We start from the raw sequence: 16285 nt of genomic DNA on the forward strand, positions 1-16285 counted from the left end.
GCCTGCAGAGCCGGCAGCAAGCCCCGCCAAGGACAACTACAGGATGAACCGCTACAAGAACAAAGCCCTCAACCTGGAGGAGATGCGCAGGAGGCGAGAGGAGGAGGGCATCCAGCTGAGGAAGCAGAAACGGGAGCAACAGGTTGAACCCCAGACCCCACGCTCAGTCGGTTCTTTCAAATAAAGCGCTTAACTAGCGTGGTCTCTGTTTTCCTCTCGCTCGTGTCCAGCTCTTCAAGAGGAGAAACGTGGAGCTTCTGAATGAGGAGGCAGGGATGTTTGAGGGTCCACTCGTGGACTCGTATGTCAGCTCCATGTCAGTCTCGGTAAGCGGAGATATCCCAACGTTCAACGTTCTTAAAGATGCCAGGTTGACTGTGTGCTGGGCAGGTCTGATCACCGTCTTCTGTTTCAGGATGGTGTCATCTCAAGAGACATGGTGGAGATGTTGTTCTCAGACGACCCAGAACAGCAGCTAGCCACAACACAGAAATTTAGGAAGCTGCTGTCCAAAGGTACAACAGAACCTGTAAACGATGCTGGTCAGGCACGGCACCGGCCCCCAAACTTTGAGGGGTCTCGTAACAAGAACCCGTGGTGGGTGGAGCGGGAAAACGCCCCCCTCTAACACCGGGGCAGCGGTGGCCTAGCGGCTAAGGAAGCTGCCCCGAGAACAGGAAGTTTTAAAAAAATAAAAAATAAAATGTTGGCCTTTTCAATTGCTGCACAGGCCAATCAAATCCGGTTTAAGGTCCCCTGACATCTATATCGGTCTTAGTGGTGCCCTAAGTGTCTGAAGTCACGCCGGGACATTTCTCCAGGACGCGTCTGTAGCTTTAAATGCTAATGAGGAGGAGAGTGGCCTATAGGAGTGAGAAATACATGCCAGTGCATTGATTCTGTTGGCCAGTGCATCTTTGTCTAATATTCCACGTTGCAGCTCATAGCATATTGGTGCAGTGGTGGCCTAGCGGTTAATCGTAAGGTGCCACTGAGGTCCCCACTGCTCACCAAGGGTGATGGTTAAATACAGAGGACACATTTCACTGTGTCATCCTGTGCTGTGCTGTGCTGTGCAGGACACTTAACCCTGAGTGTCTCCAGGGGGGGACTGTCCCGTAACTACTGATTGTAAGTCGCTCTGGTAAATGCCGTAAATGTGTGTTGGCACGCTGCCCACAGAGCCCAACCCACCCATCGACGAGGTGATCAGCACACCGGGGGTGGTCAGCAGATTTGTGGAGTTCCTTGGTAGAAGCTCCAATTGCACGCTGCAGGTGAGGTCCGCACCTCCCATCCTCTTCCCGTTACCGATCGAACCGGGACGAGTATTAAACCGCGTTGACTGGCACTCTTGTTGGCTTATAATAATTGCCCCGTGGCCACGAATCTGTCTAAAACGGAGTCCATGCGAACGTCTCTCTGCAGTTCGAGGCGGCTTGGGCGCTTACCAACATTGCGTCGGGAACCTCGCATCAGACCAAGTATGTGATTGAAGCCGGGGCGGTGCCCGTCTTTATTGAACTGCTGAACTCCGACTACGAAGACGTCCAGGAGCAGGTAAATTGGAACCACGGGCGGGGACCAGCTACGCTTCCTTCGTCCTTGGCGTTTTTGACCAAACGCGACGTCCCCGCTGTCTTCCAGGCGGTGTGGGCGTTGGGCAACATCGCAGGGGACAGCGCTGTGTGCAGAGACTACGTGCTCAACTGCAGCATCCTGCCGCCTCTTCTGATGTGCGAAACGAGCGCCGTAGTCGATCCGTCCGCCATGGTTGGGTAGAACCTCCTGCATGGCTGCATGGTCCATAACTGCATTTTATTCCCTGCTTTCCCCCTGCAGGCTGCTCACCAAATCCAATCGTCTGACGATGACCAGGAATGCGGTGTGGGCTTTGTCCAACCTTTGCAGGGGCAAAAGTCCGCCGCCTGACTTTGAGAAGGTTCGTTTCGAGTTGACGGTCGCAAATAGAGTTCGGTCGTGATTTTGACGTTGCGCCGTTTCATTCGGTGTCCCCAGGTCTCTCCGTGCCTGCCGGTTCTGTCCCGCTTGTTGTTCAGTAGCGACGTGGACCTGCTGGCCGATGCATGCTGGGCCCTCTCCTACCTCTCGGACGGGCCCAACGAGAAGATCCAGGCGGTCATCGACTCGGGCGTGTGCAGAAGGCTGGTGGAGCTCCTCATGTGAGTTTGACAGGAAGTGCATCATCATTTCCTTACGTTTAAGTATTCAACATTCGAGGTTGAGGGTTACTGGTCGCAAGATGCATGACGTAGTGGGAATCCCCTGCTCTGGAGAGCTTGGGACAGCAAAGCCAGTTCCTACAAGGACCATGACACATGCAGAACCAGTGGCTAGTCGTTTATATTGTAAAACTGTGGAGAATAGTATAAAAACCCTCTCACTGTATTAACACCACTCCAACCTGATGTTGCCTGGCAGAAAGAGGCATGATGGCACAATAGAGGTTAAAAGTAAAGTTAAAAAAGTTTAAAGGGAAGTGATTGTCACATGTGATACACAGCAGCACACCACACGGTGCACACAGTGAAATTTGTCCTCTGTATTTAACCATCACCCTTGGTGAGCAGTGGGCACCATGACAGGCGCCCGGGGAGCAGTGTGTGGGGACGGTGCTTTGCTTAGTGGCACCTCAGTGGCACCTTGGCGGATCGGGATTCGAACCGGCAACCTTCTGATTACGGGGCCGCTTCCTTAACCGCTAGGCCACCACTGTCCCATACAAAAGGATGAACTGTTTCTTATTTATTGACCCCAGAAGATCATTATTGCAGTTACATGTGAATATTGTATGTAAAATGTCCCATCTTACAATATCCTTTATTTATCTTCCTCTTATTCAGGCACACAGACTACAAAGTGGCCTCCCCCGCGCTGAGGGCAGTGGGAAACATCGTCACCGGGGACGATATTCAGACACAGGTGAGACACGGCACGTGTGACCGTACTGTCACCAAGACTTCATAACGCGCCTGACCACCGTGGCCTGGCGCCGACAGGTGGTGCTGAACTGCTCCGCCCTGCCCTGTCTCCTCCACCTCCTGAGCAGCGCCAAGGAGTCCATCAGGAAAGAAGCCTGCTGGACCATCTCCAACATCACGGCAGGGAACAGGGTCCAGATCCAGGTGCTGCTTCCTTCACAGTTTATTTCATCAAGTTAAGGTGTCCTTCAAATGAAAAGTAAAATGTCTGCCTGCCTGTGTGCATGATAAGATCCCAACACCGCGGCGGTTTTGCTCTGACTGCGGTACGTTTCCTACTTCACAGACCGTAATAGATGCGAACATCTTCCCTGTGCTGATCGAGATCCTCCAGAAGGCGGAGTTCCGCACTCGGAAAGAAGCAGCGTGGGCCATCACCAACGCCACCTCAGGAGGAACACCTGAGCAGATCAGGTATGCAGGAGCAAACTGTCCACAGCCTTTCATCCACAGGTAGACAAATGTCTACCAAGCGTAGTTAGGGCAGAAAACGCAGAATGGGGAACAATCCAGCCAGCAGGGTGCTGAACGCAGTGAAGTGATCGTCACATGTGATACACAGCAGCGCACGGTGCACACAGTGAAATTTGTCCTCTGCATTTAACCATCACCCTTGGTGAGCAGTGGGCACCATGACAGGCGCCCGGGGAGCAGTGTGTGGGGACGGTGCTTTGCTCAGTGGCCGGGATTCGAACCGGCAACCTTCTGATTGCGGGGCCGCTTCCTTAACCGCTAGGCCACCACCGCCCTAATGTGAAGCACTTGACCAGAAACGTCTTCGTTCCGTGGAATATCATTTGACATCCTGGTCAATGACGTGTAAGAGTTATGTGTTGAATGTGGAAGACTTTTCCTCTCTGGGGAGTCATTATTTCATCAGATAGGGGGCAGTATTTCACATGGAAACTGACTACCCTTGTTGTAAGAAACAAGAGAGAAAGACCTCCGTCTGCAGACTCATTACACACATTTCATTCATTCATTCATTCTCCACGTATAAACGTACAATAAATCATGGTAAATCTGCAGCTATGTTTTACCTGATAGTTATCTCAAGGCAGCGCCATTTCATAGCCACGCTTGACGCTAGAGTCATTAATCACTTTGTTCTAGCATCCAAACCTCAGCCACATATCTGTGCAGAGTGGCTTATATCCATTATTTTGATTACATTTGTTAGGAATCAAGAAAATATTTTGCGAGCTTTGCAGGTTGTTCCTCCACGCCTTCATAGAGATTGGAGCACTGAAGTGGTTTGAAGTTTAAATGCACCATATCTACATAGTTCTGTCCCCTGTCACTGCTGCAGGTACCTGGTGAACCTGGGCTGCATTAAGCCGCTGTGCGACCTGCTGACTGTGATGGATTCAAAGATCGTCCAGGTGGCTCTGAACGGCCTGGAGAACATACTGAGGTTGGGGGATCAGGAGTCCAAGCAGAACGGAAGCGGCGTCAACCCCTATTGCAGCCTCATAGAGGAGGCGTACGGTAAATACCGCGCTCTCCTTCCACCGGTGCGGGGGGGGGGGGGGGGGGGGGGCCTGATTTCATTCGGTAAAACCGGCGTGGCTCTCCCTTTCAGGACTGGACAAGATCGAGTTCCTGCAGAGTCACGAAAACCAGGAGATTTACCAGAAAGCCTTTGACCTGATCGAGCACTACTTTGGCGTGGAGGAGGAAGACTCCAGCCTGGCGCCTCAGGTGGACGAGAGCCAGCAGCAGTACCTCTTTCCACAGCAAGAGGCCCCGATGGAGGGCTTCCAGCTATAACCAAGGCCACCCCTCATCTCTCGTCCCACATGTTTTTCCTTCAGTCTTCTTTCTAAAAGTCCAAAACGTCAGCACTTTGCAGCCAGGTTGAGGGGAAATGTATTATTCTAAAAAAAAAAAAAAAAAAAAAATGTTTTTCCTCCCCTCGCTGAGTCAGAGATGTATGGTGGGGGGATTTTTTTTTTTTTTTTTTTTTTAACTGTAAAATTAATTTTACGTCTCCCTTCTGAAGCACATCTATTCACGTGGAAGATTCCGTCTTCTAGCTCATATTTTTGCAGTACCTGGCAGATGTGAAGACAGCAAATGACCTTCCCTTCCTCCATGACTGATTTGCCAAGATATTTATTTATTTATTTCTATTCTCTCTCTCTCTTGCTCTTTTTAAGGAGAACAAAAAACAATTCCCTCCATAAAAAAAACAACAAATCATTCACACAATCCAATGCTGCTTCTTTCCAGTAATGTGGACAGATGGGATCTACACTATGATTTAATCATAATATAATTAGAGGGTGGCACACTGGAAATTATTATATTTTTGTTTAGTTTTTTTTAGTCTTTTCCCTCTTAAGAGAATATATATATATATTTTGCTTGTGCTCGTGCTGAGGTTTCTGATTGATTTGAGTGAAGACCTAGTTTATTTAGTGTTTGGGGTCATCCGAGTAGTTACTGAGGTGGGCTTGTGGAACCGTTCGTGGCATGCCGTGTTCAGCAGCGATCATATTGCATAGAAAACGATGGTAAGTGGTTTATTACAAGCAGAGTTCTGCATAAACATATCTGATGGCCAGGCCTTCCAGCACCGTGTGGGTATATGTAATTATTGTTAATAGAAAGAAGGAAAAAAGATAGATGGGTCTATGTAATAATTTTCTTAGGGCTTCAGTTTTGTGCATCTTAATTTTGCTCATTAAGCCTAGTGTACATAGCTGGTGGAGAAGTAATGGGTTTCCTCAGTTTGTGCATGTTGTGTTTGGATATAGGTGCATGTTGTATTATTCTACCAACTCTCATGCGGTGTCTCTTGCCAAAATTGTGGTTTAGGAAAAAGAGCCTGTTTGCCTCATTTCTGTTGAAATGCTAAAAGTTATTGTTATTTTTTTTTTTTACAATAAAAAAAAAAAAAATTGGAACAGCAAAAAAAACATTTATCTACACGTAATATTTTTTTATATTGTCTGCTACATGCAGCTCTTTTTTTTTTTTTTTTTTTGGAAACCAGCGTTTGGCAAGGGACACATTTTCAAGCGATGAAGGTGAACAGTGTAGGGGGGAAATAGCACACATGAAAACAAGGCCGCAACACACCATGCACGACACCGATGATGCACACAAACCAGGGGAAAATGGCTTCCAAATGCAACTTTACACTTAATAAGTAACGCAAACCGTTGGTTCAATCTTTCCTTTGCACTGAAATATCTTCGAATGATTGTTTTCAGCTCTCCCTACAATTGGCTATTTTTGTTTTAAGGAACTTTTGGATACTAATACATAGGAATACTATGACTACTATACTATGGTTATCATAATTATTACCATTATTATTTTGGAAGCATTTTCCTTCTACCTCTATGCCACATGTGACTGGTGCTTAATGGAGTGATGGGCTGTATGTGAACGCATTTTGACACTGACTGCTGTTTTCTAAGGTATGGGGCTGGTAGCAGTTCATTTAGTTAAAAACAGGGCAATTGATGATTATGAATAGGAGACGTGTGGTTTGTCACCTCCCCTCTGTCATGTGACTAATCAGATAGAAGTGTCATCTGTCTCTTCATCGAAAGATACCTTGTGTACCAAAGTGTTTAGATTAAAAAAAATATATATATAAATATATATGTACAGCCATATTTAAGTATACCCAGAGTTCTGCACTCTTGACTATATAAGGTAAACTACCTTCCACAGAAGATACATGGGTGACTCTTCCTGCTTTCTCTGTGAATGTGTGAGAGTTGAGAGTTCCTCGCTGAGAAGGTGGTCTCCTCGAACCTGGAATAGAGAAGGCAGGAACGTGTGTAGCACTCTGTATGAGTAGTGATACTGCTTTCGTTCTGTGTTTCCTATGTTATATGGTCTGTAAGGGTAACAAGAACATGTTGATCTATATTAGAATTTAAAAAAAAAAAAAGTAAAATTCCTGTTCACTAAAGTGCCAATCTGACCAACAAACAAAAAAAAAACTGCAGGTCGATGTATATCCTTTATTTTTTATTTTCTAACTTGAATGTGCACAGATTTTGTGCAAAACCTTGCTGCTCTGCTGATTTAGAGTCCAATTAGTTACGTACTCGGAGGCAGTTCCTATGTGTCCCCCCAAAATTGGTCAGATGTTCATAAAATATATGTATGTTGAGGACATTTTAATGGCCGGATGTTCCGTTTGCTTGGAGGACACAAGGTATAAATGAAGATCTCGTATGTTGTGGTCTTCAAAACGTTTCTGCTTATCTCAGCACAACCCCTCAGATCTCCCGAAACTGCGGAATTAAAGACTGAAGCCGGCATTCCAAGCCAACGGACTGAAAAAAACGCCACTAAACAACATTTAAAATAAAAATTTTAAATTATCTGCAATAACTTTCCCCCAAAAAGTCTGAATTCCCAGGGCTGCAGACAGTCTTCTGTATTTTCTGCCTTTTTTTAAAAATTGTACTTGATGTCAAAACACGTTTCAAACGATCAGAACAATCAAATGGCGTCGCATAACCGAAGCCATTGGCAGTGACTTCTGAGAAGTGGGAGGAAATATAGAGATATATATATTCCCAGTCTTTTCTTTCCCGGTCTTCCACGTTGGATCTCGTAATTGTGTCGGTCTGAACCCGCGCATGTGTTTACAAGTGTCCCACGTCCTGGTCGCGGATGTGCTTCTGTCCCTCGTTGCGCGTACTGGACGAACTGACTTGACTTTTACCGACCGTATGAATGAGCGACTGAACTGATAATGCAAAACCGAACACGCCACACGAACATGAGACGAATCCAGACCTGTACATTTAAGGTATTGAAAAGATATGTTTAAAAGGTTTTGTCTAAATTACAAATACTGTGCAAAGACATTATTAAAATGCAATTCTGTTGAACTGTGTGGCGTTTTATGGTCTTTGTGTGTATTGCAGGTGAGACTGTAGGTCCACACGGTGGCGCCATGCGTCTGAGGATTTGTGTGTGGATTTTGAATGCTGGTCCCGCAATGGTGTGCTCAGTAGGTGGATTGGTTACCCTAAACTGGCCTGGGATCTTATAAGATAAGATGGTCCTTTATTCGTGGCGCAAGTGGGAAATTTCCATGGTCACGCCAGAAAGTGGACCGTGCAAGATCAAAATAATTTACACTAATTCTTTAGTATTTACTTTATACTACCAAAATATCTGTGGATGTGAATTATGTGTAAAAAAAAAAAAAAAAAAAGATCCTACATCTGAATGAATAATATATTCTTATTAAATAGTTTGTTCTTTACATAGTGGAATGTGCTGACAAAAAAGAAAAAAAAAACACAAAAAATGATGGAAATTCAATTAAATCAACCCATGAAGGTCAGAATTTCGAGTCACACTGTGGTCATGACCTACAGCTCCAGCGCCTTTATTGGGAACATCTTGCTAACTGCCTATAATTTCCACCTGTTGACTAAATAGTGAAATTGACTGTCAATTTGCATGATTGACTTGGAATTAAACAGTGTTAAGTGTTACCTTTTTTAGCAGTCTATATAAAAATTATATTTATATACAGTACAGGCCAAAAGTTTGGACACCTTCACATTCAATGTGTTTACTTTCATGGCCATTTACGTTGGTAGATTCTCACTGAAGGCATCAAAACTATGAATGAACACATGTGGAGTTCTGTACTTAACAAAAAGTGGAGACCTGACCTCCACAGTCACCGGACCTGAACCCAATCCAGATGGTTTGGGGTGAGCTGGACCAACAAGTGCTAAACACCTCTGGGAACTCCTTCAAGACTGTTGGAGAAGCATTTCAGGTGACGACCTCTTGAAGCTCATCGAGAGAATGCCAAGAGTGTGCAAAGCAGTAATCAGAGCAAAGAAACTAGAATATAAAACATGTTTTCACTTATTTCACCTTTTTTTGTTAAGTACAGAACTCCACATGTGTTCATTCATAGTTTTGATGCCTTCAGTGAGAATCTTCCAACGTAAATGGTCATGAACATAATGAAAACAAATTGAATGAGAAAGTGTCCAAACTTTTGGCCTGGACTGTATGTATGTACACATAGAATACGTGTATGTGTACATGTGTACAGAGTGGATATATACACATCGTGGTGCTGCAGCCTGCCAGCATGTTCTGCCCATTCCTGTAGCGAGCATTTGAGTTGTGAGTCTAGTTTATTGTTCAGATGAACACCAAGGAGCAGGGAGCAGCGTGTTGGTGTAGCGGTTCTTCTTTTGCATTGTGTAACTTTTTGATTTCGTTTCTTGAACCACAAATGATGAGCTGACACCCAAGAGATTTTCTGTGCAAAGTGTATTCTGTACAAAAAGCAAGGTCGCGTCAGAACATCGCGTCTTTCTGCACCTCTCTCTACAATATACAGTATTAAAAGAACATAAAAAATATTCCTAATATGTACATAAATTAAAATGAAAGAAATAACTTTTTGCACACAAACCCCACGCACCTCACGCCATGTGTCCAAGAGACCTGAACCGGGTCTCCAACCCACTAACCCAAGGGCACGGCCGCATCCAAACAATTTTCGGGGGGGTGATCAAAGTTTTAGAACCCACATAACTTTTTACAATAACCATAAATTGAACAAACAAAAATACAGAAACATATTTGACATAACCAGAAACATTAACACACTTTAACATTCTACAATTAAACAAACACCCGGATTGTCGTTATAATTCCCTCACCCACATCAGAATACAGGTAAACAAAATAAAAGTCTTTAGGAAATAAGAAATATACTTATAAATCTAGTGTAACCATTTAACTCCGGCACATGGGGACGGGACCTTCATCAAGCGGACCTCAGTGGCACCTTGGCGGGTTTGAACCGGCAACCTTCTGATTACAGGTCTGTTTCTTTACCTGCTACCCCACCACTTAATGTGTTCTGGTGGGTGATGTGGAGACATACTCGTGCAACATTGCGGGAGATAAACAGGGTGCCTGAGGTGCCGAGAATCCCCCAAAACGCCCTTCTCAGTACATAGGTTAGGTCGGCCTAGTCCTCCTCTTACCCTGAGGGGCAGCTGAGGCTGGTGCAGGGTCAGGGTTTAAAGGGTTGGATCTCTGGTTTGTGGGCCTGGTTTGCATGCTCCGAACAACATGGGGGGTTGGCATGGCTGTCTGGTGGCTACCACTGAACAGGTCAGTGAAACTGGTCTCGGTTGCTGACCCAGAGTGAGCGCAGGTCTCCTGGGGAGGAATGATGGAAGCACTTCCTGCTCTTTCTTTTTTTGCTGCTGTGTTTCACAATGACAATCACTTTCACTGACAATCACTTTTTTATACTGAAGAGAGATTGGCAGCGTTTTTACTGAGGAATTATGATAAGTGAACCATTGAAGCCAGTGTTGCCAAGATCCTAAATGTTAAAGTATCGTACCAGCAACTTATCGTATTTTCAGAAAAGTTATCGTACATACACAATTTCCATTCAGACGTTGCTCAGAAAATCTGCTTCAATAACACATATCGTAGACTTTGCATTATAGTGTATAAAACTGGCCTCTTTCTCCCATTCATTTCTGTAAGTATGATGGCGATGCTGCGTCTTCCGTAAGGTCCACTCTCCTTTCATCATTGTTTACTTTGTGCGTCACCACGTGTTCGGCAGGGCGACTGAAGCGCTGCATTGTGGGATCTGTAGTTTGTGTGTTATCAGCGCTTCACATCGCCGGGCCATAATAATTCATCTATATAAAATGATCACGACTTCGACACCAATGTTGTTACGTCGTGCATTAATTGGCTGCGCATTAACAAGCCAGCTATGTCTACACAGCCACATGAAAACAGAGATCTTTACCTGGTCGTGCTAATGAAATAACTTGGCCACAAAACGAAGGGGCAGAATGATCGTACATTATGGGATTCTTGGAATTATTAATCGTACAGAGGGCAAAATTAAGGTACAAATACGACACCTTTCTGATATTGCGCGGCGAGCCCATCACCCTAGACGTGCCTCGGTTTCCTATAAATAAAACTACAACTCCCACAATCCCGTGCGCGCGAACGCAGCGTCCAATAAACGGGCTCCCTGCCGCGGCGTTTCCGGTGCGCGTTGGCAGCGGAAGGACGAGCGGTAGCGGCGACGGTTGGAGTAAATTAGACGGATCTGCTGTGCTCTCCGGTAAACAGTGTTCCCTTCTCATCGTCCTTCAGTGACAGCGACGCCAAAACGACACGAAAACTTTTTAATCGTCTCTCACTCCTTTTCTGTCGCGCTTGTGCAAAATGCAAGTGTCCAACGTTAGCTATTAAATTAGCCAGTTGGCTAACTGTGCGGCGTGTGCGCGATTTAGCTTTTAAATATGCGCCTTGTTGAGCTTTTGTCTACTTAATGACCGCGGTTTTCTTCTTCACGTACTCGTTGCGCTGTCATCTGCGTCTTTTTTTATAGTAAAACGGGGAGGCTGCGTGTTGATGAGCGCAGACTGGAACGAAGCTAAAGCCCATTTCGTCCGCTTCACCAGCGGGATTCTGGGGGGGGTTCAGAACACACACGCGTGTGACACGTCTTACGTGCTTGTCAGCGTCGCCTGACGTTTTCAGGAAGTGGGCCTGAACGATGAGGAGGCAGGACAACGACGACCAGGCCGCAGGGAGCTCCAGTCCCGACGGAGCGGAGCCGCAGCAGGCCGCCAGTCCCACGCCGGACCGTAAGTTTGTCTCTGGGGAAATTACGCTTGATCATGTACATTTGTGGCATTTGTCCATATTATGAGTGTGATTTTCGTTTTTCTGGTCCCTGGTAGCTGAGGCCAATGCGCCTCCTGCCCCGTGTGATGTGGCTGAGGAGCTGAGTAGACAGCTGGAGGACATCCTCAGCACATACTGCCTGGAGGACAGCGGCGAAGACGGCACGGTGTCCAACGGCCAGCCGGATGGGCTGGAGGTCAACGGCCTCTCTGAGCGAGAAGATGGCAAGATGGGCGAGGCCAAGCTGAATGGCGGCGGGACCTCTGAAAAAGACCAGAAGAAGCTGCAGGAGAAGAAGAAAGTGAAAGGGCTCGGTGCGTATGGGGCTGGCCGTCGCCTTGCTGTTCTTTTCTTCGGTTCTCAGCTCTCCTTTTGATGATCGCGATGTCCGTAGCTTCGTGATCCGAACACGTTGTGGCCCTTTTGCAGGAAAAGAGATCACTCTCCTGATGCAGACTCTGAACACACTGAGCACTCCGGAGGAGAAGTTGGCAGGACTGTGCAAGAAATACGCCGAGTTGGTGAGACGGCAATTCTCTGTGTAACGTCATCTGTTTCATGTTCCCTACACGTTATTTTGTGTAGATTTTTTATATATATATATATATATATATATATATATATACACACACACACACACACACACACACACACACACACACACACACAGCACTGTGCAGCATAGTGATGGAGGGTTTTTTCATCTTCCCAACAGAAACAGCAATGGACTCTAACGGTGTAAAATACTCAACTAGTATTAACAAGGAGTTCAAAGGGAAAGTGGCTGTAATTTACATTTACAGCATTTACCAGACACCCTTTTACTTCCTCTAATTTACTCCGAACAAATGAATTATCTTAGGAAAGAGAAGCAATGTTGTGTTGCCCAGAGAACAATTCCGTGCGTCTCTTCCTTCACCGTAGCTGGAAGAGCACCGTAACTCTCAGAAGCAGATGAGGGCCCTGCAGAAGAAGCAGACGCAGCTGATCCAGGAGAAGGACCACCTGCGGAACGAGCACAGCAAGGCCATCTTGGCCCGCAGCAAGCTGGAGAGTCTGTGTCGAGAGCTGCAGCGGCATAACCGCACGCTGAAGGTACGGACGTGTCCCGCGCCGTAACGCCTAACCAACTTCACAACACGGGCTGGCAGCTAACTCAACATAACACGCACGTCACGACTTGGTGGTGACTGCGTCCACTCCGATCACAGGAGGACGGGGTCCAGCGGGCCCGACAGGAGGAGGAAAAGAGAAAGGAGGTGACGTCACACTTCCAGGTGACGTTAAACGACATCCAGCTGCAGATGGAGCAGCACAACGAGCGCAACACCACCCTCCGCCAGGAGAATATGGAGCTGGCCGAGAAACTGAAGAAGTTGATCGAACAGTACGAGCTGCGGGAGGAGGTCAGTGGTCCCCAACCTGAAATCCCACAGCGGGGCGGGACCTGCAGTTCTTATTTAGTATCAGCATCACGATGCCAACCTGGACTTGACTTGGTGACGTATCGAAAAGAACGTCCCAAGCAGACGCCGCGGAGGACCGGCATCTAAAAAATACTATGTCCACATCTGCGTCCTCAAACCGTCCCCCTGAAATTCATGTCTGCTGAGTGACCTAAAAAAAGGCCCGAGACCGACTACAATGATAGAAATCGAGAATGAGAATTTACTGGCTTGTGCAGATTTACAACTGTGGTCTATAAAGCATTCAGGATTATGCCGAGTTTGGGTGTGTTATTGGGATTAAATACATTTAATGGCGCCATCCATGCATAGGGTTTCCTAAAACTGGATGGTTTCTTTAAACCACTTGGTATTACTGTGTCTTAAAGGTCCCCTATTATCAATTTTTTTTCTTTTATTTCTGTCTTGTTGGTCCCCTAATTCTGAACTCTTTCTGAAATTCAGCCCTGGTGCAGAATTACAGGCACTTTGATCCAGTCCCACGATTAAAGTTCCCCGAGACGCACCGTTTCGGTGTCTGTAGCTTTAAATGCTAATGAGGGGCAGAGTGGCCTATAGAAGTTGAGGGGGTTCTTTCTAGGGCGGCATACCAGAAAATAATTACATTTACATTTACAGCATTTATCAGACGCCCTTATCCAGAGCGCCTTACAGTCAGTAGTTACAGGAGCAACTTTGGGTTAAGTGTCTTGCTCAGGGACACGATGGTAGTAAGTGGGATTCGAACCCGGGTCTTCTGGTTCATAGGCGAGTGTGTTACCCACTAGGCTACTACCACCCTGTTAAGAAGCTCCGGTATAATTGTAGACTGGCTCTAATCATCCATTGATTATCATTTTCTTGTCTATAATATGTAGATAGTAGATCATTACTCTGCATCAGCATGATCAGTATTATGTATGAATGCATCCATTTTATTTATTTTAGATGTATGATTTTCAGTTGGACTTTCCTGGTCCTCACGAGCCAGTGCAGGAAAGATGGAGTAAAGCGCGGAGGCTCAGTCTGCCTTTGTTTCCCCCACAGCACATAGACAAAGTCTTCAAACACAAAGACCTGCAGCAGCAGCTCGTAGACGCCAAACTCCACCAGGCCCAGGAGCTGCTGAAGGACTCCGAGGACCGGCACCACAAAGAAAAGGAATTTGTGAGTCAAAAAAAAAAAAGTGTAGACCTCTTTTCCCGATGGTGTGTGCCGTGTCTAATGCATAAATCCTGAAATTCTCAAGGTGCCATAAACTACCAGCCTCATATGGGTCGAAAGGGAATAAAGTAATATGCAACGTTATCTAGTAAACAATAAAATATTCTACAGCAATGACTGTACTGGTACTGTAGCTACGGTACTGTATGGTACTGTGTTTTCAGACGAAGGAGTTGGATGAATCGTTCGTTCTTTCTTTCTTTTGAAGTGATTGTCATTGTGAGACACTGCAGCACAGCACACGGTGACACGGTGAAACGTGTCCTCTGTATTTAACCATCACCCTTGGGGAGCAGTGTGTGGGGACGGTACCTTCGTCGAGGGGACCTCGGTGCCACCTCGGCGGTTCTGTCAATGGCAGAAGTGGAATTTGTTTTGTGCAACTTCGCGTGGTTTTATTCCTGAAATCTGTGCTTCTTTGTTTTACTCCTCACAGCTGCTGAAGGAGGCGGTGGAGTCTCAGAGAATGTATGAGCTGATGAAGCAGCAGGAAGTCCACCTGAAGCAGCAGGTGAGGCTGGGAGATTTTAATTTTAGTTTTACTTTACTTTACTGCTTTTTACCTCACCGGCGTCGCCCCCTTTTTCCCATCCTAGTTGTCATTATACACGGAGAAATTTGAGGAGTTTCAGACCACACTTTCCAAGAGCAATGAGGTGTTCACCAACTTCAAACAGGAAATGGAGAAGGTACGTCCCTTCTACGAAGTGGCTGAAAATGGGGTCCAGTAATGCAGCGCGTAGAACCTCCATCCGTTCTTTTTCTGCAGATGACAAAAAAGATAAAGAAGCTGGAAAAGGAGACGACCATGTACAGGTCACGGTGGGAGAGCAGCAACAAGGCTCTGTTGGAGATGGCTGAAGAGGTAACGTGTGCTTTTTAATGAAAGGGACTTTATTTCTCCAGTGGTGAAGTTTTATTTTTTTTGTAGAAGACACTACGTGATAAAGAGCTGGAAGGCTTGCAGGTGAAGGTGCAGAAGCTGGAGAAACTGTGTCGCGCCCTGCAGATCGAGCGCAACGAGCTCAGCAAGAAAGTCCAGGGCCTCGGCCCCCAGGACGAGCAGGCGGGGCCGGAGGCCGACGCCCACGCCGCACAAGGGGGGGAGGAGCCTCGGCCCCGGCCGACCGACTCTGCGGAGGGCAGCTCGGCGTCAGAGGCTCCTCAGGCGCTTCGCTGTGCTCCGGAGATGGAGCCGGAGAGCCCGAGGGAGGCCTGTGCCCTGGCCGCCCAGGACTGAGCCCCTCTGTCTGTCTGTCTGTCTGTCCGGACTGAACATCTCACGTTCCACCACGTTCCACCACAAACCATTCCCTCTGGCCGTCAGGCAGTTAGTAGTAATGTTCATGCGGTGAAGATTGTGCCTTTAAAATTTAATCTCACTCTGCGTCTTTAACGTCTGTTGTTCTCTATTCCCACGAACGTCCGAGTTTAGTAAAGTTTAGTACAGGGTACGGAGGATCAAAAACGAGCGTACGGAGAAGTGCATGCATGCAGAAGGTGGAGGGACTTGATCAGGAATAATCTCCTTTTCTATACTCGCATGGACCCCATCACATCCAGACCAGCGGATTTATTTTATTATTATTAATATTACCACTGCTACTTCTCGGAGCTCAGTTCATATTTAGCTTCAGGCGAGAGGATCTTTGTAATACGTCACTGAAGGAGTTTAGTAGCCTTAAACTAACGTGTCTCGAATGCGTGCAGGACCACTGGAGTCATCATCCACGTCACACGGCCGCTTTATTTTTATATGTATTTTTTCAGGAAGCGCGTGTGGCTTCCTACCTGCCGTTTTCTGTACTGAATCAGGAGAAATAAATCTTTTTGTTAACACGGTGTATTCCCATGCAATCTTTTTTATTTACTTTACTTACAGGAGGAAGACACCAGAAGTTCTTGTTCGGTTTCTATAGA

The 16285-nt window shown here is 46.4% G+C and overlaps 2 protein-coding genes across 3 annotated transcripts in view; both read left to right on the plus strand.

Moving 5' to 3' along the window:
• kpna6 (karyopherin alpha 6 (importin alpha 7)) overlaps window positions 1-7872 on the plus strand; it is a 14432-nt gene extending 6560 nt beyond the window's left edge. Inside the window, exons 2-14 of the mRNA XM_028964772.1 lie at window positions 9-142; window positions 231-326; window positions 416-515; window positions 1183-1277; window positions 1429-1560; window positions 1648-1736; window positions 1843-1942; window positions 2020-2183; window positions 2865-2943; window positions 3021-3146; window positions 3289-3416; window positions 4312-4490; window positions 4585-7872. Of these exons, the coding sequence (XP_028820605.1) occupies window positions 9-142; window positions 231-326; window positions 416-515; window positions 1183-1277; window positions 1429-1560; window positions 1648-1736; window positions 1843-1942; window positions 2020-2183; window positions 2865-2943; window positions 3021-3146; window positions 3289-3416; window positions 4312-4490; window positions 4585-4772 (1610 nt within the window). The 3' untranslated portion in view covers window positions 4773-7872. The remainder of the gene's footprint in view (window positions 1-8; window positions 143-230; window positions 327-415; window positions 516-1182; window positions 1278-1428; window positions 1561-1647; window positions 1737-1842; window positions 1943-2019; window positions 2184-2864; window positions 2944-3020; window positions 3147-3288; window positions 3417-4311; window positions 4491-4584) is intronic.
• A 3171-nt stretch (window positions 7873-11043) lies between these two features.
• On the plus strand, window positions 11044-16207 carry txlna (taxilin alpha). 2 transcript variants are annotated; one of them, XM_028964773.1, is made up of 11 exons: window positions 11044-11127; window positions 11531-11656; window positions 11753-12010; window positions 12126-12217; window positions 12621-12791; window positions 12908-13102; window positions 14189-14308; window positions 14802-14876; window positions 14962-15054; window positions 15135-15230; window positions 15297-16207. In XM_028964773.1, exons 2-11 carry the CDS (start codon window positions 11566-11568, stop codon window positions 15603-15605), a joined length of 1500 nt encoding a protein of 499 aa, XP_028820606.1. In that variant the 5' UTR covers window positions 11044-11127; window positions 11531-11565; the 3' UTR covers window positions 15606-16207. The 2 variants fall into 2 exon arrangements, with proteins under 2 accessions (XP_028820606.1, XP_028820607.1); XM_028964774.1 differs by having other exon boundaries at window positions 11064-11127; window positions 11398-11656.
• The last annotated feature ends 78 nt before the right edge of the window (window positions 16208-16285 follow it).

The sequence above is a fragment of the Denticeps clupeoides genome, chromosome 20 (assembly GCF_900700375.1).
Source record: "Denticeps clupeoides chromosome 20, fDenClu1.1, whole genome shotgun sequence".
NCBI classification, from domain to species: domain Eukaryota; kingdom Metazoa; phylum Chordata; class Actinopteri; order Clupeiformes; family Denticipitidae; genus Denticeps; species Denticeps clupeoides.

What these genes read in the sequence shown, in the direction of transcription:
- txlna (XM_028964773.1), top strand. Translation starts at nt 11,566, where the DNA reads ATGAGGAGGCAGGACAACGACGACCAGGCCGCAGGGAGCTCCAGTCCC. An exon ending in CGCCAGTCCCACGCCGGACC is followed by an intron (nt 11,657 to 11,752) that starts GTAAGTTTGTCT and finishes GGTCCCTGGTAG; the next exon opens with CTGAGGCCAATGCGCCTCCT. An exon ending in GAAGAAAGTGAAAGGGCTCG is followed by an intron (nt 12,011 to 12,125) that starts GTGCGTATGGGG and finishes GCCCTTTTGCAG; the next exon opens with GAAAAGAGATCACTCTCCTG.